Source organism: Cervus elaphus, chromosome 1 (assembly GCF_910594005.1).
Source record: "Cervus elaphus chromosome 1, mCerEla1.1, whole genome shotgun sequence".
In the NCBI taxonomy this organism is placed as follows: Eukaryota; Metazoa; Chordata; class Mammalia; order Artiodactyla; family Cervidae; genus Cervus; species Cervus elaphus.
Window position 1 is genome coordinate 43,149,876 of NC_057815.1, and position 27,173 is coordinate 43,177,048.

At 55.2% G+C, this 27,173-nt stretch overlaps 2 protein-coding genes and 1 long non-coding RNA gene across 9 annotated transcripts in view; 1 reads left to right on the top strand and 2 right to left on the bottom strand.

Annotated features, from left to right (window-relative positions):
* Nucleotides 1-534: 534 nt before the first annotated feature.
* Nucleotides 535-10,620, bottom strand: LOC122693055. Its single transcript, XR_006340840.1, has 3 exons — nt 10,334-10,620; nt 9,865-9,938; nt 535-3,731 (listed from the first exon to the last, which is right to left on the bottom strand). It is a non-coding gene; the product is annotated as an uncharacterized LOC122693055 (long non-coding RNA).
* Nucleotides 5,588-21,301, top strand: CXCR5 (C-X-C motif chemokine receptor 5). Of its 2 annotated transcripts, XM_043900721.1 has the most exons (3): nt 5,588-5,615; nt 6,601-6,720; nt 16,547-21,301. In XM_043900721.1, exons 2-3 carry the CDS (start codon nt 6,664-6,666, stop codon nt 17,612-17,614), a joined length of 1,125 nt encoding a protein of 374 aa, XP_043756656.1. In that variant the 5' UTR covers nt 5,588-5,615; nt 6,601-6,663; the 3' UTR covers nt 17,615-21,301. The 2 variants fall into 2 exon arrangements, with proteins under 2 accessions (XP_043756656.1, XP_043756657.1); XM_043900722.1 differs by lacking the exon at nt 5,588-5,615 and having other exon boundaries at nt 6,584-6,720.
* The window catches only part of BCL9L (BCL9 like), a 28,475-nt gene continuing 20,468 nt past the window's right edge, over nt 19,167-27,173 (bottom strand). For all 6 annotated transcript variants that reach the window (XM_043900718.1, XM_043900720.1, XM_043900714.1 and 3 more), the window contains 5 exons: nt 26,307-26,517; nt 26,067-26,151; nt 23,683-25,966; nt 23,008-23,289; nt 19,167-22,574 (listed from right to left, as the gene is read on the bottom strand). In XM_043900718.1, the coding sequence (XP_043756653.1) occupies nt 21,481-22,574; nt 23,008-23,289; nt 23,683-25,966; nt 26,067-26,151; nt 26,307-26,517 (3,956 nt within the window). In that variant the 3' untranslated portion in view covers nt 19,167-21,480. The remainder of the gene's footprint in view (nt 22,575-23,007; nt 23,290-23,682; nt 25,967-26,066; nt 26,152-26,306; nt 26,518-27,173) is intronic.

Consider the following 27,173-nt stretch of genomic DNA (forward strand, 5'->3'; position numbering starts at 1 on the left):
TTCCCGGCCTCTTGTCCTTCTCACACATCTTCCTTGGCTCCAGTCCAGACAAGCTGCCCACCATCCTTTCCCCAAGATATGCTTGTACCCACCTATGGACCTCTGCTGGGGCTCAGGCATTCCCCATTCCCTTCCCTCAAAGTCCTGCCTAAACCTCCTTCCTTTCCAAGCCCCTTTAACAAGTGTGTGTGTGTGTGTGTGTGTGTGTGTGTGTGTTTTGGCTGCATCAGGTCTTAATTGCAGTGCACAAACTCTTAGCTGCAGCTTGTGAGATCTAGTTCCCTGACCAGGCATCAAACCCAGCCCCATCTGCATTGGGAGCACAGAGTCTTAGCCGCTGGACCACCAAGGAAGTCAGAATGTGTGTGTTTAATAGCAGTTTGTACCTATGCAGGATTTCTATTTGGAAAAAAGAGACATTTTACATATATGATATCATTCATATATTTCATTTTTTTAAAATTATTATTATTTTTTTATTAGTTGGAGGCCAATCACTTCACAACATTTCAGTGGGTTTTGTCATACATTGACATGAATCATGATATCATTCAAGATAAATAGTAGCAAGATTGGCAGTACAGGCACTTCATAAGCATACAGATTAGGAAGTTAGGCTCAGAGAAGTTTTATTTGTAATTTCTATACCCAGGGAGTGTACTTAACTTGTGGATGCATTAAAGCAATTTGGTAGATTGAGTTCCACTGAAGAAAAAAAGGAACAAGGAGAGATAGACTAACAGACTGAGAGAGAAGCAGAGACAGAGGCAAGAGACCCAGAGGGAGGTGGGGAGGAAGAAAGGAAGGGTAGAAAATATGAGTGTGTCACACATACTAAGAATAAGTAAAGAATAAGTATCATTTGGGAAACATGTGTGTGTGTACACATGCCAACAAGTCTGTGATATAAGACATATTTCATACTATGGGCCATGGTCAAAGTGACTGGGTTACACAGTGTGCTGAAGGGTTAACCAGCAGGACTTAAGCTTCACAAGTTCTTGTGGAGGCCGAGATGGACAAGAAAGGGGCCAGAGATGGGAGCCATGACCTAAATTTCAGCAGTGCCAGCTTGGGGCCCAGGGAAGCCAGTGCTCTGGGGGAAACCAACTGTGGGTTGTGGTTCCTACTGTGTGAGGTGAGTTGTTCTAGAGAAGCCTTAGCCATGGCAGTGTTTGTGTGGAGAGGCTGAGAGCCGTGCTGGGTGGGTTGGGCTGTGTCAAGGCCAGCCATCTCCAGGTGCCTATGCCATGTAGCCTAGGGCAGCAGTTCTCAAAGTGTGGGTCCCAGGCCAGCAACATCAACATCACCTGGTCACTTGTTAGGAATTCGAATTCCCAGGTCCCATCCCAGACCTCGGGAATCAGAAAACCTGAGGGAGGGCCCAGCCATCTTTTTAACAAGCCTTCCTGGTGACTCTGAGGCAGGATGTTTGAGAACCACTTTCCTAAGGATGCCCTGTTTGGCATTCTGTATTTTATGTGTCTTGGAATATCTAGGCAGATCTGGTCTAAAAGCAGACTTGTTGGAAAATGGAAATGCTGGGCCTCCAGTCCAGGCCTTTTGCTACAAAACTTGGCTTTCTTTCCACAGTTTACACAGCATATTCACACACAGGACATGTAAAGGAATACTGGGTATATACTTCCTACACTGTGTACCTTCGAGACTGCTGGACTTGGCCTGCACTGGGTTCAAATGCATGCATGTATGTTGCTTTGAAGACGTTCTCAAGTTACACGTGTAGATGAATGTGCGGACGGGTGCATGCTGGACAAGGTGCTCCCAGTGCAGAGCCTGAATCCCACCTCCCTCCATCTTCACATCACCCCTCTGGATGGGGCTCAGCCGTGCTCAGCATGCAAACACCTGATCCAGGCACCTGACTCCCTCTCTAACCCTGGCCACAGAGCCCGCCCCAGACAGAAGTTTCCCAGACACGCTCAAGGCCCCTATAACCTTGAGGCAACCTTGATGTACCTCCCCAGCACCTGCAGCTCATTTCCTCCCCGCAGGACTCCTACCTGTTACCTAATGAGAGAGGAGCTATGCGTGGGTGCTGGCTCCAGCACTGAGAACCTTCACCACCCCACTTCCTGTGTTGATTTTTATTGTGCTTTTGGGTCACTGGTGACTGAGTGAGCTGTTAACACTCACAACTACTTCCCACTACTGCCTGAAGCTCAGTTTCCACATGTGTGATAATGTGATAAAAATACCTAACACATAAAGACTGTTCAGAGGACCATAGGAAATGATGTGTGCGAAGAGCTTAGCAGTTCATGGTACACAGTAAGTACCTGATAATCAGCCCATAAATTTAGGCGGAATTTTCCCCTCAGATGGCCAGGTACGTGCCTGTCCTTTGCAAAACTGAATCTCTGAGAGAGGGTTGTGTGGTCTGGTGGAGACACTCCCGGGTTTGGTTTCAGGCCCTGTCTCTTTGCCCATTACTCTCCCTGTACTCACAAGGGAGGAACTGAGGCTCTGTTTCCTCATACCTCCCTTACCATAAAGTATGGCCACGGGTGATGCATTACCTGCACAAGGAGTTTTGAGGATTAAATAGAGTTAAATGTGAAGGTAATGATAAAGATTAAGGAAAGCAAAATATAAAATTGTGCGACTTTGTAGATTGGTAAATACTGTATGAAAGTTACTGTCCTATCCTAGACAGATACCCAACACTTCCTTGGGCTGATTTGCTAGGTGGGGACCCGTGGAGCTTTGTTCTGAACTGCTGGGGGAGACCCAGAGAGAGAAGAGAGCAAGATCTCAGTCCAGGTCAGAGAGAGGCAGCATCCCAGGATAGTGAAAGAATAGGGGAAAACCCCAACCCATTCCTTGCCCCCCAGACACTCTGCTGCACAACTTAACTTTTCTGTGGAATATAGGAAATGAACTCCAAGACAAGTGATAGAGTCTAATATCGGAAATAAAGAGAAGCAATTAATCCATGAACTGTGAAGCAAAAATCACTGAGAAAAATCTGCCTGAGCTGGTATTAAGCCACCATCTTGCCTAAGGCAGACACAAGTCTACTCTTGTCAGAACCATCAGTGGTTGTTTTGTTGAGAAGACTGGAAAACAACACTGCCTTGGGTAGGCTACCCATGGGTGGGGACTGTGATCCCACGTGAAGAAATATAAGCAAGTTGCACGCTGAAATGAAGTTTGGGTTGCCTTATCTGGAAATGTCCCCCTCACACACCGGTGGAACTCCTGCCAGCTCCTCTTTAAAATCAAGGGGTCACAGGCTAGGCACTGCCCTCTCAATTCTAGGGGGCTTAGTCTGACTTTATCTGTTTGAAGATCATCTTTTCTCCTAGAGGCAGTTACTCTCTGAACCTTCTAAGATAACATTAGAACTTATAGTCAGCAGGTATTTATTCATTTAGGGCAAACCCAGCTGACCATCAAAGGTCAGTGACTGGGACAAGTGGGCCCTGGGCACCTGAAGTATCTTCCAGCATCTGGAGAGACGAGAAGGGCCATCTGGATGGCCCAAGATGCACAGTAAGTTAGGGGACTGCAGAGGAGTTCGGGAAACAGGCACAGGTTTATCGTCTCCCTGAAACCCAGGTCAGTCACTGAGAAGTCAGATGCCTTGCTGCCCACAGCATCATGGGGCAACCACAGCCATAGCCTGCTGCCACATCTGAGGAGTTATCCTGAGCCTCTTACCAAATTCCTCTTCTGAGCCTGCCACACATCAAAGTGAATGGAAAACCCTGGGAAGAATAAGCAAGAAGGCCATGAGAGCAATTCCTACCTTGTCCAATGTACACTCCAACCTCCTCCATCTTCTTGCTGCTGCCGCCCCCCCCCACCCCCCACCATACCATCATCACCATCACCACCACCATAACCACACCCATTGCATCTTGAGTAATTATTTCCACACACTTCTTCATGCAGTCCTCATCATCTCCCACGCCCCCTACCTCGCACCCTCCCCTCCAGGCACATCAGGTCACTCTAGCCAACCCTCCAGAGTCTAGCTCATGTCCTTCTTCATCCATGAAATCTTCCCTGACTTTAGAGAATGGTAGGTCTCTAATGGCATGAAGCAGGCTTCTGTTTTTGGCATTGTTCTGTCAATATTTCCCATCAGGACTTGGATAGACCCAAGGATAGCAGGCTTATCTAAGTTAGCATCATATCAACAAAGGACTGAATCAGGATTTCAAGTTTCCCTTTATAAGCTGAGATGATGGACTGTGTGTGTGTGCAAAGTCGCTTCAGTCATGTCCGACTCTTTGTGACCCTATGGATTAGGGCCCGCCAGGCTCCTCTGTCCATGGGATTCTCCAGGCAATAATTCTGGAGTGGGTTACCATGTCCTTCTCCAGGGGATCTTCCTGACCTAGGGATTGAAACTGCATCTCCTGCGACTCCTGTTTTGCAGGTGGATTCTTTAGTGCTGAGCCAACAGGGAAGCCCGATGATGGATTGAAACCATTGAAATGAAATTTGTTAGGCATTTTGTCAAGGGGAATGGGAGCCCCCTAGAAAGACCATTTTAATTGCAGTTATGTAGTATGGAACAAGAAAACTTATCTTCCTGTATTTTGTCCTAGTGAGATTGTATCAAGACCATTAACCAGAAGTCACACAGAGGTCAAAGAATAGATTGATTAAGTCATCCTGTATTAAAACACGATCTCTTGAAAGGACCAAACTTCTCACCCTTGTTGATGTTTGACTAATACTGGGTGACCGTCTGATGAGGATGTAGTGACAGGAAACGTGAATTTGCTGGGGGTGGGGGAGGGGAGAATGAGAATGGAATGGTTGCTCTTCCAAATTCCCTTCCTATTCCTACATGATTCTGGACATGTGTGTGTGTTAGTCACTCAGTCGTGTCTGACTCTTTGCACCAAGGACTGTAGCCCACCAGGCTCCTGTGACCATGGGATTCTCCAAGCAAGAATACTGGAGTAGGTTGCCAATTCCTTCTGCAGGGGATCTTCCCTGGCCCAGGGATTGAAACGGGTCTCCCACATTGCAGGCAGATTCTTTACCAACTGAGCCACCAGGGAGATTCTGACCAGTTTCCTTAGAGTAGCACAAGCTAAATGGAATATATCCATGGACTGGAGGGGCAGAGATATTGGGATGGGGGACTGGAAGAATGGGAAGCACGCAGGCAACACTGGAGCAACCGCCTCCTGGTGATTTCAGGAACGGAAATGCAGAAGAGGAACTCCAGCCCCTCGTCCTGAAATTCTTCCTCTTTCAAAAGCTGTTACTGAAGGCACTGAATGGAGATTGAGGAAAGAAAGACCTCAACACTAAATAGAGAGGCTGAAAACTCCTCAGGTTGTTGAATTCCAAGGAAGACGTATCTGTTGGGGATGATGTGGGGGAGAGAAAAGGGGAAGATGAATATGGAAGAAAAGGAGAAGGAGGACACTAGAACAAGTAGAATCCCAGCAAATGGCAATTTGGCTGGAAGGGGAGGATGAGGTGGGGCCAGAAGGAGCACATCATGTGTAGGTGCCTCTGTGTGTGTTCTCACTGATTCTGGATCATTGTGGACCTTTCCTGGAGGAAAAAGCACAAAGGTGAGCCTTGGAGAAGTTGATTCCTGTCTACAAAGGAGCTTCTTAAAGGTAGGGGTCCACAGAACCCTTCAACTGCCCTTCAACTCAGGGCAGAGTTGAAGGAGAGGAAAAGGGTTCTGACAAGCCTGTAAGAGCAGCAGCCTGGTGCATTAGAGATAATACTGAATATGGAGTCAGGAGGCCTGGGTTTCAAGTCCTAGCTCTGCCACTGGTTACCTGTAGGTCCTGAGCATCAGGGTCCTCCCCTGTAAAAGTCTACTCTAGCTGGGAAGTCTATGACATTTATCATTTATGTGCCAACCAAGTTCATTTATAGCTGGAACATCATTATTTTTGAGTCAGAAAATGACTCTTCTGTGGCTGTTTTTGTGCTTGGTGATTCGGGTAATTTCATTTTTGTCTGCCAGTAATATTAGTGTTGTTCCCTTTGAAAATTTCTAACCTATCTCTTTTGAACTTGAGCTGGAAAGGGAAGGGGTTTTGCCCCTGTGTGGACAAAAGGATGATGGCAAATAGGGTGTCCCAGTCTGCCTTGGACTGAGGGGTTTCCCAGGACCAGGGACTTTCGGTCCCAGGCACACTGGAGGCTGGGTTGCCATAGTGGTGAGAAAGATGAGGGCTGGGAGGCAGCTTGGAGGAGGGGGCCTGCAAGAGCTCACCTCCTGTTCCCTTTCTACGTGGAGTTTCCCACGAAGCACCCCTGACCAACCGGTGTGGCAGTTTTCATTACCAGGCGTAACTAACTCCCTGTTGGGAGGCTGGTGGAGATACAGGGAGGAGAAGTGAGGGGCAGCCTTCAGACCAGTCATAAGCCCCACCTGAGATAACTATTGCCAGGAAAGAAGCTGAAATGCTTGACTAGCACTGATGCTGTGGGGATTTTCCCTTTTTCTTCAAAAAAACAGAAAAGACCCAGTGGAAAAAAAAAAAAGTGATGAGTTGTGAGACAGGCTTTGGGCCCTATGCAGCCCCAGGAGACAGTGCGCAGTTCATTTGTTTAAATTTGCAGCTGACGGCTGCCACCTCTCTATAGGCTCTAAGCGGAGAAGCTCTCAAAATCAGAGAGTGGCCAGTCTGCTGACATACGGCTACAACCATGAACTACCCCCTCACCCTGGACATGGACCTCATGAACTACAACCTGGAGGACCTGGTGAGTACAGACAGGTCGCCCAGGAATTCTAAATATCCTGGGCCCGGGGCCCAAGGGAAGGTGGGATAGTCCCCTCTCACAGTGAATCGGCAGACTCTAGACAGGCTCCCTGGCCCCTGCCTTTTAAGGTTTGATTTCTCATTCCATGGATGCAGCAGATAAATAGAGCTTATGGTTTACATAGGCATCCTTTATTTAAAGGGAACTGGAAGGATGGGTTTAGGTCTTGCATCCTCCCTGGCATGTTCTGGGACCTAGAACAAGTCACTTTGCCTCTCAACTCTTCAATAGGATCTCTTCTTCTCATCCCTTAGGGCTGGAATAAGGGGTAGGTGGGAAAGTATGTTGGAACTTTTCTTCATGTCCAGAGGCTGGCACTGCTAGCTGACCGATCAGTGTATATTGAGTCATCTCTTGCTATATGATTGTCTTTGGGGCACAACACACTCTCTTGGGTAGAGAAGTTGAGAACCTGGTGTTGGCCCTTAAATAGCTTACGGGCTAGCCAAGAAGTAAAAATGACTCACTGGAAGCTTGTAGACAAGGATTATGTGCTTAAACTGAGGAGATGGTTGGCAAAGGAGAGGACCCCAGTGGGCTGGGGCAGGTGGTACTGAGCTGGTATCAGGTGCATGGAAGAATCTTGTGTTAATCCTAGAAATGTCTTAGAGTATGTTGTGGTCTCCCTTTGAAGACTGGGCTCTCTAGAGACAAGGTATTCTTGGGTGGGCTGAAAAAAAACAGTCCCCAGCATCACTCTCTCACACCCACCCATGCCTGTCCTGTGAAACCGAGGAGCCCAGTTGGCTTGGTCATCACTGGGTCCACGAAAGATGTATGTAGGGGACCACTCAACCAGAGACCGGAGGCGTCTGTGTGAGGGCAGCAGAGGATGGTTTGTACGGATCTTTTGGAAACTTCCTTGTGGCCTTTTCTTCCTTTCCCCCATGGCCAAGGACACTTCTAGGGGAAGAATTTCTCACTCAGTCTGGATTGGATCATGAAAGGTCCCTTTCTCCTTTCTCCTCTACCCACCAGCTCTCCTGGCCCTAAACTCACCCTGAGATGATCCCTGACTCCCTCTCACTCCCTTGACTGGAGTCTATACTGTAAATCCATCAACTGTGTTCCCACACTTGCTTGGAAAGTTCTGTCTCTCACTTGCCTAGACCCCAAGACTTGGAAGTATACGTAGAACACGGGGAGGTGGGGGAAGGGCTAATTACCCAAAGTCTGGCTTCTCAGATCCTAACCCCCAGATAAAAGCAGAGTCAGAACCATCAGTCTGATCAGACCTGCTGCTTAATTTGTGGGACCCGATGCAACCCGAACATGTAGGTCTCCTATTAAGAGATCTGATGCAACCTAAACTTGTAGGGATCCTATTAAGAATTTCAAGACCGTGACAACAGAGCACCAAGCCATGCATGGGGCTCTTCTAAGTGCTGGGTGCTGCGTGACTGTCCTGGTAGCACACCCATAAAGCTGGCCCTGAGTCCAATCAGATTAAAACCCCACAGCCCTGACAAGGCAACATGCTCTCGCCCTGGCCCCCAGCCCTGGCCCCCGGCCTTCCCTGATTAGGTTACAGGGCATCTTCCTTTGCCCGCAGCTTCAAGCTGACCACGAGCCCTGACCCAGTTGGATATCATAGTAACCAACTCGAGGCCTGGCTGGTTCTGGCTTCTGAGAAACCTCAAGAGTTCCCCTAACAGCACGCCTCACTCCACTGCGTGACCTACTAGAGACAGGTGGTGGCAGGGGGCAGGGGGACAGTGGGGCACGTCCCACATACCAAAGAAAACCCGCAGGCCGGGGAGAGAAACCGGCGACTCACTTCATGTCACACCTCAGTTGGGTGGTCTCGGGCCAGGGAACCCAGTGGGCCTGAACCACCCCATCCCCATCAGAGTCCGGCCAGGAGCCAGGAATCCCAGCACCGTCTGGGCCCTGGACTCACCTTTAGCCAGCTCCTAGTGCTTCATCCCACCTATGCTCACCTCCTATATATTCTCTCTCTAGGGCTGTTGTCTCCTCAGGAGCACAGACCCTCTCTCCACCCCCACCCCCTCACAGCAGGACCTTGAGCAGTTTCGACAGCCTGCCCCACAGCATCTCCCCACACAGGGGCCCTGGGATGTCAGGGTGGCAGAAGAGTCTTGTATGCACCTGCCTCTCACCAAGTGTGTGCTGATTCGTGCTATTCTGCCAGGGGTCTCAGCTCCCCATCTCCCTCTGGAGTTAGTCTGGCTTCTATTCTTCTTGTTTCCTGTTTCCTGTTCCCTTCCTTCTCCTTGTCCAAATCAAGTATCAGTTCAGCTTCCCAGAACACTGAGTTCTAGACTCCAATGCTGGGTTAAGATCAGTGCAGGGACAGGGGGGCTCTTGGCCATAAACCAAGTGTTGGCCATCCTGTCTTCCCTCCCTCTTCTTGCATCTATTTTAAACATCTATCAACTGTTTAAAATGTCCATTTTCTTGAGATGGATTGCTAATTTTCGTGAATGGAGGATCCAAATGGAAGACATCTAGACAGCTAGGTGCCAGAAACAAGTAGCCAGGTCCCTGGAGTGGGCACGCCAGGGACCCATCCTGCTGGGAAGGCAGATCTAGGCAGACCGGGAAAAGCCTCTATCCACAGGAAGCTGGACCTGAAAGCATGGAGCCTCCTCTAGATAGAACTAGGACCTGAGGCACCTCCAGGGGCCGGTCATAAGCTGCATCTCCAGCCCCACCCTGCACACCAGTCATAGAGTAGGGGGAGCCTGGCCCAGCCCCAGGGCCTGGATTCCCCGACCCCTCCCCAGGGATGACCCCCACAAACTATGACTTCAGCGTGATCAGAGCATCACAGGATGCAAAGGCCGTTCACACGCACTGTCCCATTTCATCAAGGAGGTGTCAAGAAGAGGAACCAAAACCAGTTCAAGCTGTTTCTGGGGTTTACCTTGGGGGAGGGGAGGCTCACCCCCCTCCCAAACCAATCAGAAATTCCCAGAGGAACCCCAGTGGAAGGGGCCCCGCCTGGGGGTGATTGGCAGGGTCCGATAAGGGGGAGACCCAGGGCCAGCCTGGGGAGGGGTCGGTGTGAGGGCAAACCTGGACTCAGGCACACAGACCACAATTTCCATCAGGAATTCTCACCTTCAGGGACGAAGCAGACTGTGGCTGGTCCACTCCTCTGGCAGATTGGCTGAAAAAGTGGCCCTGAACTCGCGCTGAAAATCAGGACATAAGAATGAGTCTTTTTTCAGGAATGATGGGACAAAATGTTTCCAATCAATACTAATTCGGGATGTGATATCCTGTCCCTTGGACAGTGTGGCTCTGTCCCCAAAGTGTAAGTTGATTTGGGGTACCAAGGGGGACCCACTGAAGCCTAGAGACTCAGTGCAGAGGTAGGGGTAGCTTAAAGTCTCCACCCAGAACCACACCCAGAGTAGTGTCTTGTTCCTCATGGCCAAAACCCTCGGGTGGAGATGGAAGAGTAGCCTGGCAGGGCACTCTTGAAGGCTGGGGGTGGGGAAAGGGGGGAGATGTGACAAATGGCAAGCCAGAGTCTCAGATGGTCTTTAGGGAGTGTGGGCCCTCTAAAAGAAGAGTGGGTACAGACCTCCACCCTTGCCCCTCAGCCCAGCCTCCTTCCTCCAGAACCCCCACCAGATCCCTCAAGCCACTGAAAGTTAGAATAAGAGACAGCCTGGCTGGCCCCACTCACGGCTCCTGACTCTGGCTTGGGAATGTCCAGCCAGGGACATAAAAGGAGATGGAGCCTGTGTGTGCTCCCCACACCTCTTACTGTCAGTATGACTCAGGCCCTTGGAGCCCTGGGCTTGGGCCTGGACTAGCCAAGCCCTCAGCAGCCCTGCCCCCCTCCTGGGGGCTGAGAAGCAAAGTTAGGCTGAGCCATTCCCTCCCTGCAGGCCAGACAACCTGGAGAAGCAGCGACTCCCAAGCAAATGAAGATAAGGCTGGGAACCAGCTCAGGGCAGAGCATGAGAGCCCAAGACGTGGAGCGTCTGTGAGCTGTGAGCAAGGCGCATCTGAGAGCAGCGCCCAGCCTCCTTTCCAGGCAGGAATGCCTTCCACACACTTGGCCTCAAATATTCCTCTTCCTCCCAAGGGCCCCAACCCATTGTTGGATAGCTAGAATCTGTTAGAAGTTTCTTTCTCCTTTGACTGAAACACCCCTGACCCCAACCTCGGCCCGTTCCTCCCAGTCTACCCTCTAGAACCTCACACAATAAGTCCATCCTACCCTCTTGCCATGGGGGCTCTTTACAGTCCTTGAAGGAGCCGGCTCTCTTTGACTCAAGTCTTCTCTTCCATGGATGCCACAGCCAGCGACCTGGAAGGTTCCTCCCAGGGCGGGGATTTCCAGACCCCTTAACCAGTGGTCACCCTGGTCCAGCCCAAAGGAACTGGGTTGGTGGCAGTTGCCCACCTACAGGTTTCTGTTCACCTAGATAAGGTAATGGAGCCGGCCTGGCAGCCACATCAGTCTGTTGACTCATCTGAAGCTTGCTGTCAACAAACTCTCGGGTCTTTTTTCTCATAAACATTTAAGTCAGGTCTTCCCTCATCTGTCCCTGAAGAGTTAGTTTGAAACCCCATCTCGGTCTCTACATTTTTCCTGATCAATTTCATCTGGTCAGTTTGGGCCTGTAGTTCTGGGTTGTAGAGAGCTCTGCATCGTCTGAACATGTCCCCGAGCTGTGTCACCCAGGACAGGGCTGAGAGTGAGAACAAAGAAAGGATCCAGGGCAGACCCCTGGGGAGGGTCCAAGACACCGCCCCCCGCCACCCCCGCCTGCCTGCTGACACAGAGACCCGTCAGCAAATGTTTGTGAGCTTCACACAGGCGAGGGCAGGGCAGCAAGGTAGCCTCTTTATTAAAGAAGTCAGATGGGGCCTGGGGGCCTTAATTATCCAGGGAGAGGCCTGGGTCCCACAGCGGATCCAGAGGAAGGAAAGAAGGGCGGAGCGGGGGAGGAAGAGTAACATTTGCAATCCCAAGCATTTTTTAAAAAATTTGTTTTGATTCATTTTTGAGTGCGCTGGGTCTTCATTGCTGCATGGGCTTTCTCTAGTTGCAGCGAGTGGGGGCTACTCTAGTTGAGGTGTGAGGACTTCTCGTTGCAGTGGCTTCTCTTGTTGCAGAGCATGGGCTCTACTGCGCTTGAGCTTCAGTAGTTGCGGCTCGTGGGCTCAGTAGTTGTGGCCCACGGGCTTAACTGCCCTGCAGCCTATGGGATCTTCTGGGACCAGAGATTGAATCCATGTCCCCTGCACTGGCAGGTGGATGCTTAACCACTGGACCACCAGGCAAGTCTGCAACCCCAAGCACTGCAATCCCACCCTCCCTTCTCCTGGCACCTCAATACCAGGACACAGAATGTTCTAGCCCCCACTCCTGCCCCTCCCCAGTGGTCATAGCAATTTTCTACCTAGATTCCTGGCTCTTTGCTCAGCTTCATCCCAGTCACTGTGTTCTCTTGCCTCCTTTGAGGCCTGGTCCCCAGCCTTTGTTAGGCTGCTATCCCCTGGGCACCTGCTCATGCTACATGCTGTCATGGCCCCACCTGGCTCATGTCTGAGGCTATACAGGGTACACACCGCTGTCAGAGGGTGTGTGTGCCTGAGGGCTGTGGGTTCCAGAAACTTGTCATAGCAAAGAATAAGGCCATACCACCCACAATGAACTCCCTCTGGGTGTGAGTCTTGGGGGGCCCCTCCATGCCCCATTCCCCATGACATTCAGGATTCCCAATTTCCAATTTCCCGCTGGGCCAGAGTCAGCCTTGTGCGATTACCTCTGTCCATGATTTGGGGAAGGGTGAGGGTGCCGGATCCCCTGGCTGTGGGAAATGGTTTAACACGTGCCACTCCCGGGCCCCAAAAACCATCTGTTTGACACCTCCTGCTGAGCGGTATCGCAGCCTCTCAGCACTCCTCAAACCAGCTTCCTCCATCTTCTCCTCTCTGCCTGAGCATTCTGAACAACCACCTCTCGGCAAGAAAGAAGAGACAGTCCCCCACTCCCCTAACTCCCTACTCCCATGCGTGCATGCTAAGTCACTTCAGTTGTGTTCGACTCTGTGTGACCCCATGGGCTGAAGCCCACCAGGCTCCTCTGTCCATGGGATTCTCCAGGCAAGAATACTGGAGTGGGTTTGCATGCCCTCCTCCAGGGGATCAAATCTGGGTCTCTTACGTCTCCTGCATTGGCAGGCAGATTCTTTACCACTAGCGCCACCTGGGAATCCCTCCCTCAACCCCCTACCCCAGCCATCCTTCTCTAAACCTGGTTCAGGAAATGGGGGCTCTGGGGTCCAAGGGACACATCTCTCTGTGTTGACTTTAACCCATCAACCTAGATGCTTTAGCCAGAAGGTCTTGAGTGGTCCTGGGCCAGGTAGGCTGGCTGTACTGGGCGGTGGGACCGCCAGGCTCCCACCACAATGTAGATGGAGTCCAGCCCAGTCCCACTGACTGCCAAACCCTGCACCTGTGCTTCTGTCTCCATTGCTTTGTTCTACGTGAAGACAGCTCATCTCACTGCTTTCTCCTTAACTCCTGCTGAATTCCAGGATGAATCAAAGGGTTGTATTCAATGACAATGTTGGAAATAGCTCCCAGTATGGATAGAGAACTCAATAGGCTTGAGGCTGTCAAGAATTTTGGAAGGAGGCAAGACCTGAAGAAGGGTAAGAAGGAGTGTCTGAGTCTCTGCTGGGGCACAGAGAGGAACTGCCTTGAAGTCCTGGAATATGAGGGTCTCTGGTCTTCTTTTGAAACTGCTCTCTGAAGCCCATCGAGCATGTGCAGACACAGAAGGCCTGCCTCCAGGAGCTCGCCCTGTACCGAGGCCATGGACATCCCGGCCCTGAGTGATGTAATAAAGGCACTTGTGACAGAAGAAGAGAGAATGTACTGGGAGGGCCCAAAAGCTTGTTCAGCTTTTTCCATAAGACAGTACAGAAAAACCTGAACAAACTTTTAGGCCAACCCAATAATTCCAACCAGAAGAGTTAGGAAAGACATAGGAAGGTGGGATTGAGTGGGGCCTTGACAGAAGCATAGAAACAGGTAAGCTTTTGGAAGAAAGGACTCCTCAGCACAAGGAAGAATTTTAGAGAGAGGACTATATTGGAGTGATGGGGGCAGACAGTCAGGAGAGGACTCTAAAGGCGGGGAATAAAGCTATGAAGAGGAAGAGATGAGGTTTGAAAGGTCAGGGAAATATACATTTTGCAACTATGTAAAGGTCCTTTAGGGGAGTTTAGACCTCACCCTACTTCCCACGTGCTACTAGCAGTAAAGAACCCACCTGCCAATGCAGAAGACACGAGACGTGGGTTCGACGTGGCTTCTTCTTCCTGGGTCGAGAAGATCCCTTGGAGATGGGCATGGCAATCCACTCCAGTATTCTTGCCTGGAGAATCCAAAGGACAGAGAAGCCTGGTGGGCTACCGTCCAGAGAGTCACAAAGAGTCAGACACGACTAAATTGACTTGGCACACTGGTACTGCAAGCTTATGGCTTTTGAATGAAAGCAGAAGCATATTCTTAAACAAAATCTAGTATGTGAAACACTGCATGTGACAAGGGTGTCCTGGTTTCAAGGAGGCTCTCTCCTTGCCCTCCACCCCATCCCTGGTAAAACCTGCAGAGAAAGTCATGGACTCGTCTTCTATGGGATGCCCTCCAATTAGTTCTGAAATTGAGGGATGTAAGGTACACATCTCTCCCTAAGAAAACATACAGATAAACCTCATCTGGTTTTGAGCACTGCATTGTAGTCTGCTGTGTGAATGCACGCATGTTGGTGTCTTCCAACCTTCTATTGATGAACTTGATCCCAAACATGACTTTTTCTTATAATTGGCTTTGCTATTAAATAAGACTAACATTTTAAATCAACTATACTCCAATAAATTTTTTTTAAGTATGAAACTGGGGAAAAAAAAAGATAAGAAAATCACTGCTTAGAGGTACCAGGGAACAGTAAAAGATTTTAAGCAGGACACTGATGTAATGAGGTTCGTGGGTTGGAAAATCCATACTGCCCTCTGTGTAGGAGCTGGACAAGAGTGGAGAAGTTGGTGGGAATGGGACTGTGGGGAGATTCAGACCTGAGCATGAGCATGAAGAAGAGCTAGGGCTTTGGTAGAGGATGCTGAGATCGGGGCAAGCCTATGGCTCTGCCACTAAACTTATGTATCCCCCCAACCCCTTCTTCCAGAACCACCTGCCCCAGGAACCAGAAGGAAAGACCCAGGCTGGAGAATGGGTCTTCCCAACCATTGAGAGCAAGTGGATGACCCCCAGCTGGGGTCCTGGTTAGCAGTGCAGCCACCCCTGCTTGTGGGGAGACCCTCACTCTCCAGGAAGGAGGGCACCCAGAGCCTGGGTGCCGAGTCCCTGCTCCCATCCTCTCTCTCCCAGGGGTTCATCATTTCTAGAAGTGTCTTTTTGAGCCCACATAAGTTGGTTATGAGTGGTTTTGAAATGCCGTGGAGGGGGGTCTGGTTAGGGGAGGGGTGGGAAGAACAGAGCTGGGAAGTGAGGAGGAGCAGGTGCAGGGGGACAGCTGTGAGTGAAAGGTATGAAAACAGGCACCCTGCCTTCCTTTGCGGTTTGCTCGGTAAACAACCTGAGTGCTGGCAGAGGGGGGGAGGGGGGGAGGAGTGAGCTTCCGGAAACAGAGTGGGCACATGCCCTTCACTTGGAGCCCTCCCCTGCCCCCCCACCACCCCCTCTGCTGCAGGTATCCACACCCACACCCCACCACCACCCTCGTGCCTCCCTTACTTCCTCCTATCGCTCTCCTCTGCCTCTGGGCTCTCTGCTTCCGAACTGAGAAGGGCGCAGAGCAAGGAGTGTGCAGGTGACAGGGAGTAGCAGGCAGGGCAGCCCAGGCAGTGCCGTGTATTGGTAGAAGTTACATCAACATGGGTTCAAGCAGACCTGTTCTCTAGCAAAATATCAGTGGAACAGAGATATTACATACCTGAGCTTGTTGTGCACGTTAAACAAAACAAGAGGCTCTCACAACAATTTCAGTTATAAGGAAGGCACTCAGGAAGAAGGGGACAAAATGAGAGGAAGCCAACAGCCCATATCCCCATCCACCCCTTCAGCAGGACCCTGGGCTTTAGTAGGGCTTCCCAGGTGGCTCAGTCGTAAAGGACCCACCTGCCAATGCAGGAGCCACAGGAGATGCAGGTTCCATCCCTGGGTCAGGAAGATCCCCTGGAGAAGGAAATGGCAACCCACTCCAGCATTCTTGCCTGGGAAATCCCATGGACAGAGGAGCTATACAGTCCATGGGGTCACAAAGAGTCGGATGCAACTGAGCAACTGGGTGCACACGCACGCAGGCTTTAGTGCCCCCTGTCCCGTCCAGAATTGGAACTCCTTATCCCAACCAGATTCATTCCCCAAATGGAAGTCCTGATCCCAGGCCCCCGAGCCTGCAGCCTTCCACACCTGAGGACTCAGAGATGAGAAATGACGCTCAGGTGCACGCCCTCCAGAGTTCATGTTCCCACGCCATGTTCTCTCCTTTAGTCTTCGTCACTACCCAGTGAGGGATGTTTACAGACGAAAACTGAAGTTGGAAAAAGGAAAGTAATTTGTTGGAGGAACACGAAGGGAAACTGGGATTTGATTTGTGGGCAGCCTGGGGGTGCAGGGACAAAAGCAGTTAGCCTGCAGGGTTGCGGGGGAAGGGAACAGGATAACTCTACCAGGGAGTCAGGATCCCTCTCCGAGAGGAAAGACTGGTTCTCAGTTTCTGCTCTCCTGTCTCCTGTCCTTGAAGTACAAGGAATTAGGGAGCTACAATGACAGTACGGAGACCCCCATAAAGGAAAACCACGTCTGCCTCACCGTCGAGGGGCCCCTGCTGACCTCCTTCAAGGCCGTGTTCATGCCCGTGGCCTATGGCCTCATCTTCCTCCTCGGTATGATGGGCAACATTCTGGTCCTGGTGATCCTGGAGCGTCACCGGCAGACGCGCAGCTCCACGGAAACCTTCCTGTTCCACCTGGCAGTGGCCGACCTCCTCCTGGTCTTCATCCTGCCCTTCGCCGTGGCCGAGAGCTCCGTGGGCTGGGTCCTGGGCACCTTCCTCTGCAAAACCGTGATTTCTCTGCACAAGATCAACTTCTACTGCAGCAGCCTGCTCCTGGCCTGCATCGCCGTGGACCGCTACCTGGCCATCGTCCATGCCGTCCACGCCTACCGCCACCGCCGCCTCCTCTCCATCCATATCACCTGTGCGACCATCTGGCTGGCGGGCTTCTTCTTCGCCTTGCCGGAGATCCTCTTCGCCAAGGTCAGTGAACCCCATTACAATGACTCCCTGCCGCACTGCACCTTCTCCCAGGAGAACCAAGCAGAAACCAATGCCTGGTTCACCTCTCGCTTTCTCTACCACATCGGAGGATTCCTGCTGCCGATGCTGGTGATGGCCTGGTGCTACGTTGGGGTGGTGCACAGGCTGTGCCAGGCCCAGCGGCGCCCTCAGCGGCAGAAGGCGGTCAGAGTGGCCATTCTGGTGACAAGCGTCTTCTTTCTCTGCTGGTCACCCTACCAAATCGTTATCTTCCTGGACACCCTAGCGAGGCTGAAGATGCTGGGCAGCAGCTGTGAGCTGGACAGCTATCTCTCCATGGCCATCACCATGAGTGAGTTTCTGGGCCTGGCCCACTGCTGCCTCAACCCCATGCTCTACACCTTCGCCGGCGTGAAGTTCCGCAGTGACCTGTCACGGCTCCTGACCAAGCTGGGCTGCACCGGCCCTGCCTCCCTTTGCCAGTTCTTCCCCAGCTGGCGCAAGAGCAGCCTCTCGGAGTCAGAGAACGCCACCTCCCTCACCACCTTCTAGGTCCCAGCCCCCTCCCCTTTGTTTCTGCTTTCCTTGGGGCAGGCAGAGATGCTGGGATCACAGGAGCTGGGATCCAAAGAGCTCGCCTTGGCCAGTATCCTCATACGGGGCAGCTGGAGGAACCAACCCCTCTTTCCAGGACAACCTTGCCGGCTCTTCTCCCAGCCCCACATCTAGGCTGGGGTCCAGGGAGGGGACAGCGTCCCAAAGGCAGAGCCAAGGATACCTGTGCCCTTGGGCTGAGAGGACCACACTTGCCTTCACTCATCCTATCCATCCAGAGCTCAGGGAACAACTTTTACTTCTGCCCCTGCCAATAGGGAAGGTCATTCCTCTTCCAGAACATAGTCTGTCATCTTATGGACCACATACCTCCACAACCACTCGTATCTCCTCACCTCACCTGCCAAAAGAAACTAGAAGCTGAGCACCAGGGGGTGGATGGAGGTTAAAGCCAAAGAAAGGTCAGCTGGCAACAGAGCGTGTGTGGCCTTGACATGTCTCGGTGACTAAGAAGCCCAGACATTCTTTCAGGTCACCAGCCCTGCGGTGTTCTGACCAGGCGGAAAGCTCAGGCTGACCCGGTCCACGTGGCTGCCTGGCTCTGTTCAACATGGTGCTGGGCCAGCCCCACGTCACTGGGCCCTGGGAGGTCTACAGACTGAGGACAGACTCCAGGCATCCTCGGAGACCAGCCAGCGTCCTAGAGAAGATGTAAGGGCAGCCGAGAGGAGCCCAACCAAGGAAAGGAAAAGACTCTCCTTCCCCAGCTCCAAGGAGGCCCAAGTATTCACCAAAGCCAGCTGTCTTCTCTGCCCAGGGCAGAGAGTTCCCAGTGTCGTCCAGGGCCCTGGTGGGTCTGGGAGCTGATGGGGAAGGAGAGAGATGCGTTCCCTCCACCCCTCTCCCCGCAAACTATGCTGCCAGGGAAAACCCCTGGAGCCACAGAGAGAATCCGACCACAGCAGAGGGGGCACTTAGCCAAGAGTCAGTGGAGAGAGAGACCTCCTGAGGAGAGAGACAGACCTAAAGGGTCCCTGGGGGTATCTCACCCAGCCCCCTGCCTGCAGGCCAGGCCATCTCTCTGGGCCTCAGTGAGAGCTGAGGAGCACCCCGTTGGGCTGGGCAGTGTGACAAGCAGGCCTGGGCAGGGAAGTCCCCAGGCTCCAGGAAGCTGAGCCCTGCCCTGAGAGGGTACTACTCAAATGGAACCGGAGGAAGCAGCTCCGCACCTGTCCTGCCCCTGCCCCCTGCCTGCCACCCAGGGAGGGCTCTCCTGCCTCCTCCCCGGCCTCTGGCCTGACCAGATGGGACATCAGGGACTTCTGCACTTGCCAAGGGCACACGTTGGCTGCTCAGGCCCACTCAAGCCCGTCAGCGGAGGTCCCTAAGAAGCCTCTCTGCAGGGAAGATTAGATCTATAACCCAGGCGACTCTTGTCTTCACCGTGGAACACTGGAGAACCCTGGGGTCCCCTGTTCCTCCCAGCCTCCAGTAGTAAGCTGGGCAGTGGAGGAGCCAGACATTAAAGAAGAAAGCAAGAAACTAGATGTTTAATTTTGTCTTTTTAATAAAAAGGCACCTATAAAACAGGTCAATACAGTACAGGCAGCACAGAGAGCCCCGGAACAAGCCTAAAAATTGTCTCAAAATAAAAACGAAGAAGATGTCTTCACATATTGTATTTATATATTTATATTTATATATATATATTTATATAATGGTACAAAATGGCTGGGGGTGTGGCCACGGATGGAGGGAAGCTGGCCTGTGGAGTTCACCTTGGAAAGCTAGTCTGGTGGCAGAGGTGGGAGGAGAGGGACAGGGGGAGGGCGTCAGGCCCTTTTCAGTCTGACCTGTCTCTCCTCTGGGCAGGAAACACTTAAAAGAGTCGGCTTGGGGAGTCTTGGGTTAGGGGTGGGAGGCTCAAGGGCACGGGGCCCAGGTTGGACACAGGGCGGGAACACGTCTGGGGGGCGGAGGGCAGGTGGCCCCTGAACCCAGAGTCCCAGGCCCTGGCCCCCCGGAGAGGGGCTGGGGGAGGCAGGAGCCCACAGCCAGCCCTGGAGGAAGCGCGTGACCTGGCCGACGGGGGACTGAGGACAGCACCAGACTGGGAGAAGCGAGGACAAATTCCCTTTGTATCACAGCTGCCAAAGGGAGACCAGGCCCCCTCAGGTCAGGAAGGCCAGGGGCGGGCCATGGCAGAAGACACCTCACCGAGAAACGGCCCTGGGTCCTGGAGGCAGGCACGGAAGGCCTCAGCCAGGGAACTGCCCCGCCACCTCACGAGGCAGGGAAGGAAGTGAGAAAAGGAGAAGTGTTTTACTCCTGGGGCCAAGCGGGGCGGGGGCAAAACACCCAACCGTGTATGGCTTCAGCTCTGACCAGAGGAGGGGGGAGCTCTTCTGGGAAAGGGCCGGGGGCTGACTGGAAGGCAGTGGCTGCGCCTGGGTGGGCAGGGAGCCCCGAGCTCTGAGCAGAGGGACCGTGCCAGTGAACCGGGAGGCAGAGAGACGCGGAGGACGCGGCCCTGCTCCGCGCCGAACACTTTCTCTATTCTGTCCTCAGCAGATGGAGGGAGACAGACTGACTGGGCCTAACCCTTTTCCTTCCTCCTTTGGTGATAGGAAGTAGGTGGCAGCCTGGGGAAAGAGTCAGGGCCCTGGGGGCTACCTGGCCCGGAGCCACTGCAGCAGAGGATGCTCACGGCCCCCAGGCTACTCCTCCAAGGCTCCACACCCGGGGTGGGAGGCCGCCTGCTCAGCCTCTGCCTCATCCTTCTTTCCTTCAGCCCAGACTGGGGACCAAGGACTTCAAGTTCTGGCTTAAGATGTAGCAGCAGGAGACACCAGACATCCACAGCTGGGAAGCCAGGGCCCCCGTGTCACCTGTGTGGGGCAAACATGTGTGCACCTGCACACGCTCTCCTGAATCACTCAGCAGCAGACAGGCTGCCGCCCTGGGAGGTCTCAGCCCTGCTGGGGCCCACCAGGTGGAAGCCTAAGGTGGTCTGACCTCAGTTCAGGTGTGGGGGTAGTAGCTATGTCATTTCACCACTGGAAGAGGGCACGGGAATGGTATCCTTTCTGGACCCAGAGACACTGCCCTGCAGAGGGTAGGTGTGTTGGACTGTGTGTCCCTGGGTCCAGGGGAAATGGAAAGGGCAATCATTTGAAGGGGTGGGGGGTGGGCACGGGGAGGGTTTCTTTTATCCTTTTTTTTTTTCTGAGTGACTTCTATCAAAACACAGAAATACAGCACACGCACAAACCGGCACAAAAGCGCAGCGCTCTATTTACAGCTCCAGTTGGCGCCTGCCCACCTGGCCGGCCGCCTGCAGGGTGGGGTGGGAGAGGGGGTCAGCCACAGCAGGAAGAGGAACTGAGGCAGGAGAAGACAGAAGGAAAAAAATGGGGTGGAGGGGGGCAGAGAAACCAAGAGGAGGAAAGTGAAGCTCCAAGAGGAGAGAGCAGTGGGATGGGGAGAGAGAAGACAGGGAGACTTCTCTCCTTCCAATCCGGCCAAGGATTTGATACAGGGATACAGGATACAGGACTCGGACAGCAAAGCTGAAGAGGGTGGGTGCAGAGAAACAGGAAAGGCTCCATAGGACTTGGGAGGAGAAGGGAGGCGGCGGTCCTGGCGGCCAAAATGGAACCAACCCCACCCCCAGATCCCCCACCCCACTCTGCCACTTCTCGTAAGCTGCCAGCATATCTGGTTTCCACAAATGCCGCTCCCTACACAAGCCCCCTCCTCCCCACCCCTTGACGCAGGCCATCCCAACACTGGAGGGGAAGAAACTTTTTTTCAGGTTATCATATTTGCAACATGGCCCCAGCTCCAGCCCCTCGCTGGGCCCGCTAGAAGGGCAGGTTGGCCATGCCGCCCGGGGCTGGGAGGTAGCCCATCTGGTTGTCCAGAGACACACTGCGCTGCCGCAGGGGGTGGGACACCATGAGGTTCTGCTGGGGCGGGGGGCCCAGGAGGGAGCCTTGCGGGGAGAGCATGTGGGGGGGCTGGCTGTAGACCTCACCCCCCACGCCCCGCTGCTTCATCAGCATGAAATTCTGCTGGGTCATGAGGCCCTGCGGGGGGGACATGACCCCCTGGTGCAGGCCGTGGGGCACCATGCCCTGCTGCGGGGGCACACCTGTCCTGCCCAGCAAGGACATCTGTCCGGGGTGGCACATGGACATGTTGAGCCCCCGCTGGACGCCCTGCTGGCCCGGGAGGTTGGGGGGCCGGGAGGGGGTCTGCTCCGCCATCATGTTCTGCAGGTTCATGAGATGCAGATTGGGGGGCTGGGCCTTGGGGGGGTGGCTCTCGCTCTTGGGGAAGTACTGGAGGGTGCTGCTTGGCTTCTCCGAGGGGATGATCCTGGACAAGTCGAACTCGGGGATCCCCGTCGGGGTGGGCCGGATCACCTCGCTCAGCTCAGGGTCATTCAGCACTGATGCCACCCCGGGGAGCACACCCGGGGGGTACGCGTCACCCATGCGGCCGGCCATGCTTTTGCCCATCAGGTGCTGCTGGGGGGGCATGGGGCCTGGCGGCTGGCTGGGCAGGTCCTCTGGGGGCAGGGCCATGCCTGAGGGGTAGTGCTGCTGCAGGCCAGGGCCCCCACCCCCGCCCCCACTGGGGGCCATGGCACCGTGGGGCTGCTGCAGCCGAGGGGGAAAGGGCATCATCTGGGAGGAGCTGGGCACCGGCCCGCAGGGGGCATTCAAGGAGTCTGGGGCCCCTGGAGCCATCATCATCGAGTTCTGAGGGGGCCCTCCTGTCCCCTGTGCGTTGGGGTGCAGTGGAATGTTGGAGCCCAGAGGGGTGGGGGAGGGCAGCATGGCAGGTGGGGGCTCATGGGACAGGGGCTGCTGGCCTGGCAGGTTCATGCCCATGGGGCTCTGGGCAGCAGCTGAATTCAGGTGCATCTGGTTGGGCTGGTTATTGCTGATCCCTGCGGGGAAAGAGAAACGGGGGTCAGGAACTGGGTGCACCCAGCTGGGGCAGATTACAGAACTCAGTCCTTTCTTCATGCCCCAGCCAGGCTGATGCCAGGGATGTCGGCTTTCATCACTGGCCTGCCCTAGCTGCGAGGGCAGGGACTCAAGGCACTTAGGTGAGAAGCCAAGAGACCCAAGCTCTGGCCCAGTTACCCAGGGACACATCAGTAGATGTTGGAAAGACCACTCCAGTGCGCCGGGCTTGGTTTCACTGAATGACCAGTGGGAACTGTGTCCCAGGACATCACACCCCCTGATGCCCAGGGCCCTCTGGAAGCACAAAAAAGCCAGCGTGACCACAGGGGCGATCGCTGGCCATGGCCACTCTTCGCCCTCCCAGAGCCCGCGTGGGCTCTTCTCCCTGGGACCCCCTCCCTGTCCTCGCACCTGGCCCAGAGCCCTGCGGTGGTGCCGGCGGGGGCAGCAGGGGCCGGTCGGGCAGCAGCTCGTCGTCTGAGGTGGCGATGGTCTTGATGGCATTGTGGTAGAGCGGGGTGGAGCTGGGCATGGCGTACTTGGACATCTGGGACATCATCAGAGACAGGGGGTTCTGGGATGGCGTGGGGTCTGGGGAGGAAGTGAACGGCAGGCTGGGGTTCACAAGGCCGCTGGGGGGGTTGGCGGGAGGCGCTGAGGAGCTGCTCCGGGGGCCGCTGGGTGGGAGGGCACCTACAGAAGCGGGGAGACAGAGAGAGCAGGGGGGTGGTGACTGGGGAGGCCAGGATGAATTTGGCTGCTCACACTGCGGCTTTAGGAAGAGGTCAGCTCCCAGACCTCCACCTGACTCCCAGGCACAGGTGTCCCATCCATTTGGGTTCCCCCATGATCACTACAGCCCACCCATCTCTAGGCAGTTCCTGTAGCCTCAGGGCCCTGAACAGAAAGGAGATCCTAAATATGACACTCCCCCCTTGAAATCCCTGCTATCTGGGCCCCAGCACAGACCCCTTAACTCACGCACTCACTCACACACACACACACACACACACACACACGCTGGGCAAGAACACACCCACCTGGGAGGCGAGTCCAGGGCCCACCTGTCCAGCCCCATTGACTCACCCTGTTCCATGTTGCCCAGGGTGGTGGAAGAGCTCATGTTCAGAGGCGGCTGCTTGTTCTGGGGGACTCCAGGGCTGGGCATGGCTGTCTTGGGTGAGGCGACCCAGCCTGGAGAAGGCACCGCCATGGAGGGAGACTTGAGCCTGCTGGGTGAGCCAGTGGGCGAACGGACGCTGAGTGAGGAGCTGAGGACCTGGGGCGACTTGAGAGGTCCTGGCGGGTTGGCCGAAGGCAAGGGCACCATCTGTGAGGGAGTCTGGGGTGACTTGAGGTTGGCGGAGGGCGAGGTGACCATGGGTGAGTGTACCTGGCTGAGGGTGGGCGACTTCAGGTGCCCCATGCCCGGCGAGCCCATCTGATTAATACTGATGGTGAGGTCTGAAGGCCGTCTGCCCAGCCCCCGGTTCGGGGCTGAATGCACAGAGCCCGGAGGATTGGACGCAGGAGGCAGGGGCATGTGGCTGAGCCGGGTGGTACCCACGTTTCCCATGGGCATTGAGCTCTGGTCTGGGCTGAACATGTCTTGAGTGTTGCCCATGTCCTGGGGCATGGCTTGGTAGGGTCCCTGTCCCCCGGAGAATCCTTGCTGGCCCTGGCTGGGAAACTGCGAGGACATAAGCATCTTCTGCGGGCCTCCCATCATTCCACTGCTGTTCTGGGCCCGCACCCGGGCCATCTCCTCAGGACTGAGGGCCTGAGGCCCCATCATGTCCCCAGGGCCCCGCATCTTCTGCGACATCAGCATCTGCTGCTGTGGGGTCATCTGCACATTCAGGTTCATGTTCATGTTCATGTTCACGTTCATGTTCATGTTGAGGTTGCCGGGCCCCATGGGCGGATCCACCTCTCTTAGCCCAGACTGCCCCATGGGGGGGCTCAGGAGGCCCCGACCTCCGGCAAACTCCATGCCCATGGGAGTGCCCGCCAGGCCCTCGCCGCCGGCCATTTGCCCGGGGAACATGGCCGGATCCATCTGCCGGTGCGCCTGCATCATCCGCTCCACCTCCATGCCCTGCCCCATGCCACTGCCGGCCATGCCCAGGGGCCGCTGCATGCCCATCGACCGCTTCTCCAGCAGCTGGTGCCGCAGCAGCTCCTCACGAACCCGAGGGGTCATAAATCGCTCTGCTTCACCCTGCCCACCTGGGTAGGGCACCGCATTCTGGGCAAAATTGCCAGGCCCCCCCATAGGGGGCAAGTCTTCGGTCCAGCCCATGCCTGGCCTCACAGGCCTCTGCATGGCATTCATGGGCACCTCCATGGGCATACCCTGCATGCCCCCAAATCCTGGCACCCGCTGCATCTGGTTGCCGGGGAAACGGGGGCCGGGGAAGGGGGGTCCAGCCCGGACCTGCATGGGATCTTGGACGTCCATGGGCCCCCGCAGCTGGGCGCCCATTCCAGGGGGCCACTGATCCCCCGGCTTGCTGTGGTAGGGGGGCGGCGGCCCCCTCACCATCATGCCCCCCATGCCCATCATGTCCTGCAGCGCGCGGCCCCCGTGCAGCCCGATCTGCTCCTCCTTCCTCCGTTTCTCCTCGTAGTACTCTTCCTGCAGCTTGCGCCAGGCCACCTGCTCGGGGGTCAGGCTGTCCTGGCCCAGCCTCTGCATCATCACGTTCATCTGCCCCACGTCCCCGCCTGGGGGGTGCCCCGGCACTTCATGCTCCAGCGGAGGGCCCCCGAGGCTCTGAGTCTGAGAAATCATGGACTGCAAGGGCTCCTCGTATTTCTTCAGCCCACTGGGCGGGGCCGTGGGTGGCTGCTGGGGCACGGGAGGGGCTGGTGCTGGTGGTCCCCCCTCACCTGCTCCTCCGGGGGGCCCCTTGAGGAAGGGCTCAGTCTCCCCGCTGCGGAGCAGCAGCCGCTCAATGTCTCGAAGCGTCTGCAGGGAGCGCTCCCGGTGCTCCAGCTGCTCCTTGGACAGGCCCTCCGAGCCCACCAGGCTCCGCTGCCCATTACCGGTGGGGGCCTCCCCGAGCAGGGCGGGGCCGGGGGCACTGCTGGGGTCTCCTCCAGGAGGCAGCGGGTTGTTGGCGGTGGAAGCTGTAGGGGTGTTGGGGTGGGTCCCCCCGGTTCCACCGCCCGTGCTGGCAGCTCCCACTGAGTTGGGTGTCAGGTCCTGACTGGCATCCTCAGGAGGCCCCTCAGAAGGCAGAGCAGGGGGGGCGCTGCCCGGAGCTGGGGGTGGCGGTGGTGGCAGAGGTGGAGGCTGGGACTGAGGGGTGCCCGCTGACGGCGTGCTCAGGGGTAGCGGTTCCGGGGTGGGCGGCACTTTGGGGGCCTGCGAGAGGACAAAGGCAGACCCATAAGATGGGTCAGGGGAGGCCGCGGCCAGTCCACTGCTCACGGAGCCCCGTGCCCAGACCGGGCGACACACTCACCTGGTCCAGCTTGGCCCGCGGCACGTTCTGCTGGTGGTAGGCGAGGATGGAGTCGGCTCGGCCCTGCAGCACAGCCTCCGCAGCCCTGCACGGGAGGGTCGGGCACAGCCAGCTCAGAGCGCTGGGCGGGACGGAGCCCTCCACCTCACCCACCCCACCCCTAGCCAGCCCTGAACCCCCGCAGGCAGCCAGGACCCCGGGCTGAGGGGTGCTGGGCAAACGGTGGCTGGGGTCACTTACGTGTTGGCCAGGTGGGTGGTGAAGACATACACAAACTGGGAGGGGGGCTTTCCGGGGACACTGCCGCCTCCGCCCCCAGGGGCGTCAGGCCGAAGGCCGGGCGGGGGCCCATGCGGAGGGCCTGGCGCGCTGCTCTCACTGAGGGGCAGTTGGGGGGCTTGGCCGGGACCCAGCTGTGGGGCCGCCATGGCTGGGTCTGCTACATTACAATCTGCACAAGAGAGGAACAGGAAAGAGGCCCAGGTTTAGAGAGAAAAGCCAAGGGGAGTCCCCGCCCCGCTGTCGCATCCCAGAGGTGCCCAGGGACAGAGAGGCTCATGCCCACGGGGTCATCTGGTGCCACCATCTGGCATTTTCTCTAGTCTCGCTTCCAGAGACTTGCCCGAGTCAGGTCTTCGACAAGGATGGCAACTGTGCGGACCACGTAGAGAAGAGATGGAAACCAATAGGCCCCCACGTGCCTGGCGCGCCCTGACTATGCCTCTGGAAGTGACTCCACCTTACCATCACACCCTGGGAGGAAGGAGTCGGTGCACTCCACTCGAGAGAGGAGGAAACAGCCTCGGAAGGGCGAGAGTACCCCCCAAGGTGACAGACAGGCGGCGCAGAGCCCTGCACTTGGCCCGGCTCCGACCCCTCCCGTGGTCTGTGCAGCGGGTGTGTGTTTATGTGTGCACGCCGGCCAGGTGAGGGAAGCAGGCAAAGAGCTTGTACAACTGATGGTCCAAAAGCTGAATGGTGTTCATTCTAGCCCTACCACTAACTGATTGGCAACCTTATCAACAAGATACTTCCTCCCTCAAGGAGTCATTCCTTCATCTGTAAAATGAAACACTAAACTCTAGTCCGGCAGGAGTGGGGAGGGGC

Coding starts and splice junctions, on each gene's coding strand:
- CXCR5 (XM_043900721.1), top strand. CDS start 6,664: ATGAACTACCCCCTCACCCTGGACATGGACCTCATGAACTACAACCTG. Junction 6,721..16,546: donor ACTACAACCTGGAGGACCTG/GTGAGTACAGAC, acceptor CTGTCCTTGAAG/TACAAGGAATTAGGGAGCTA.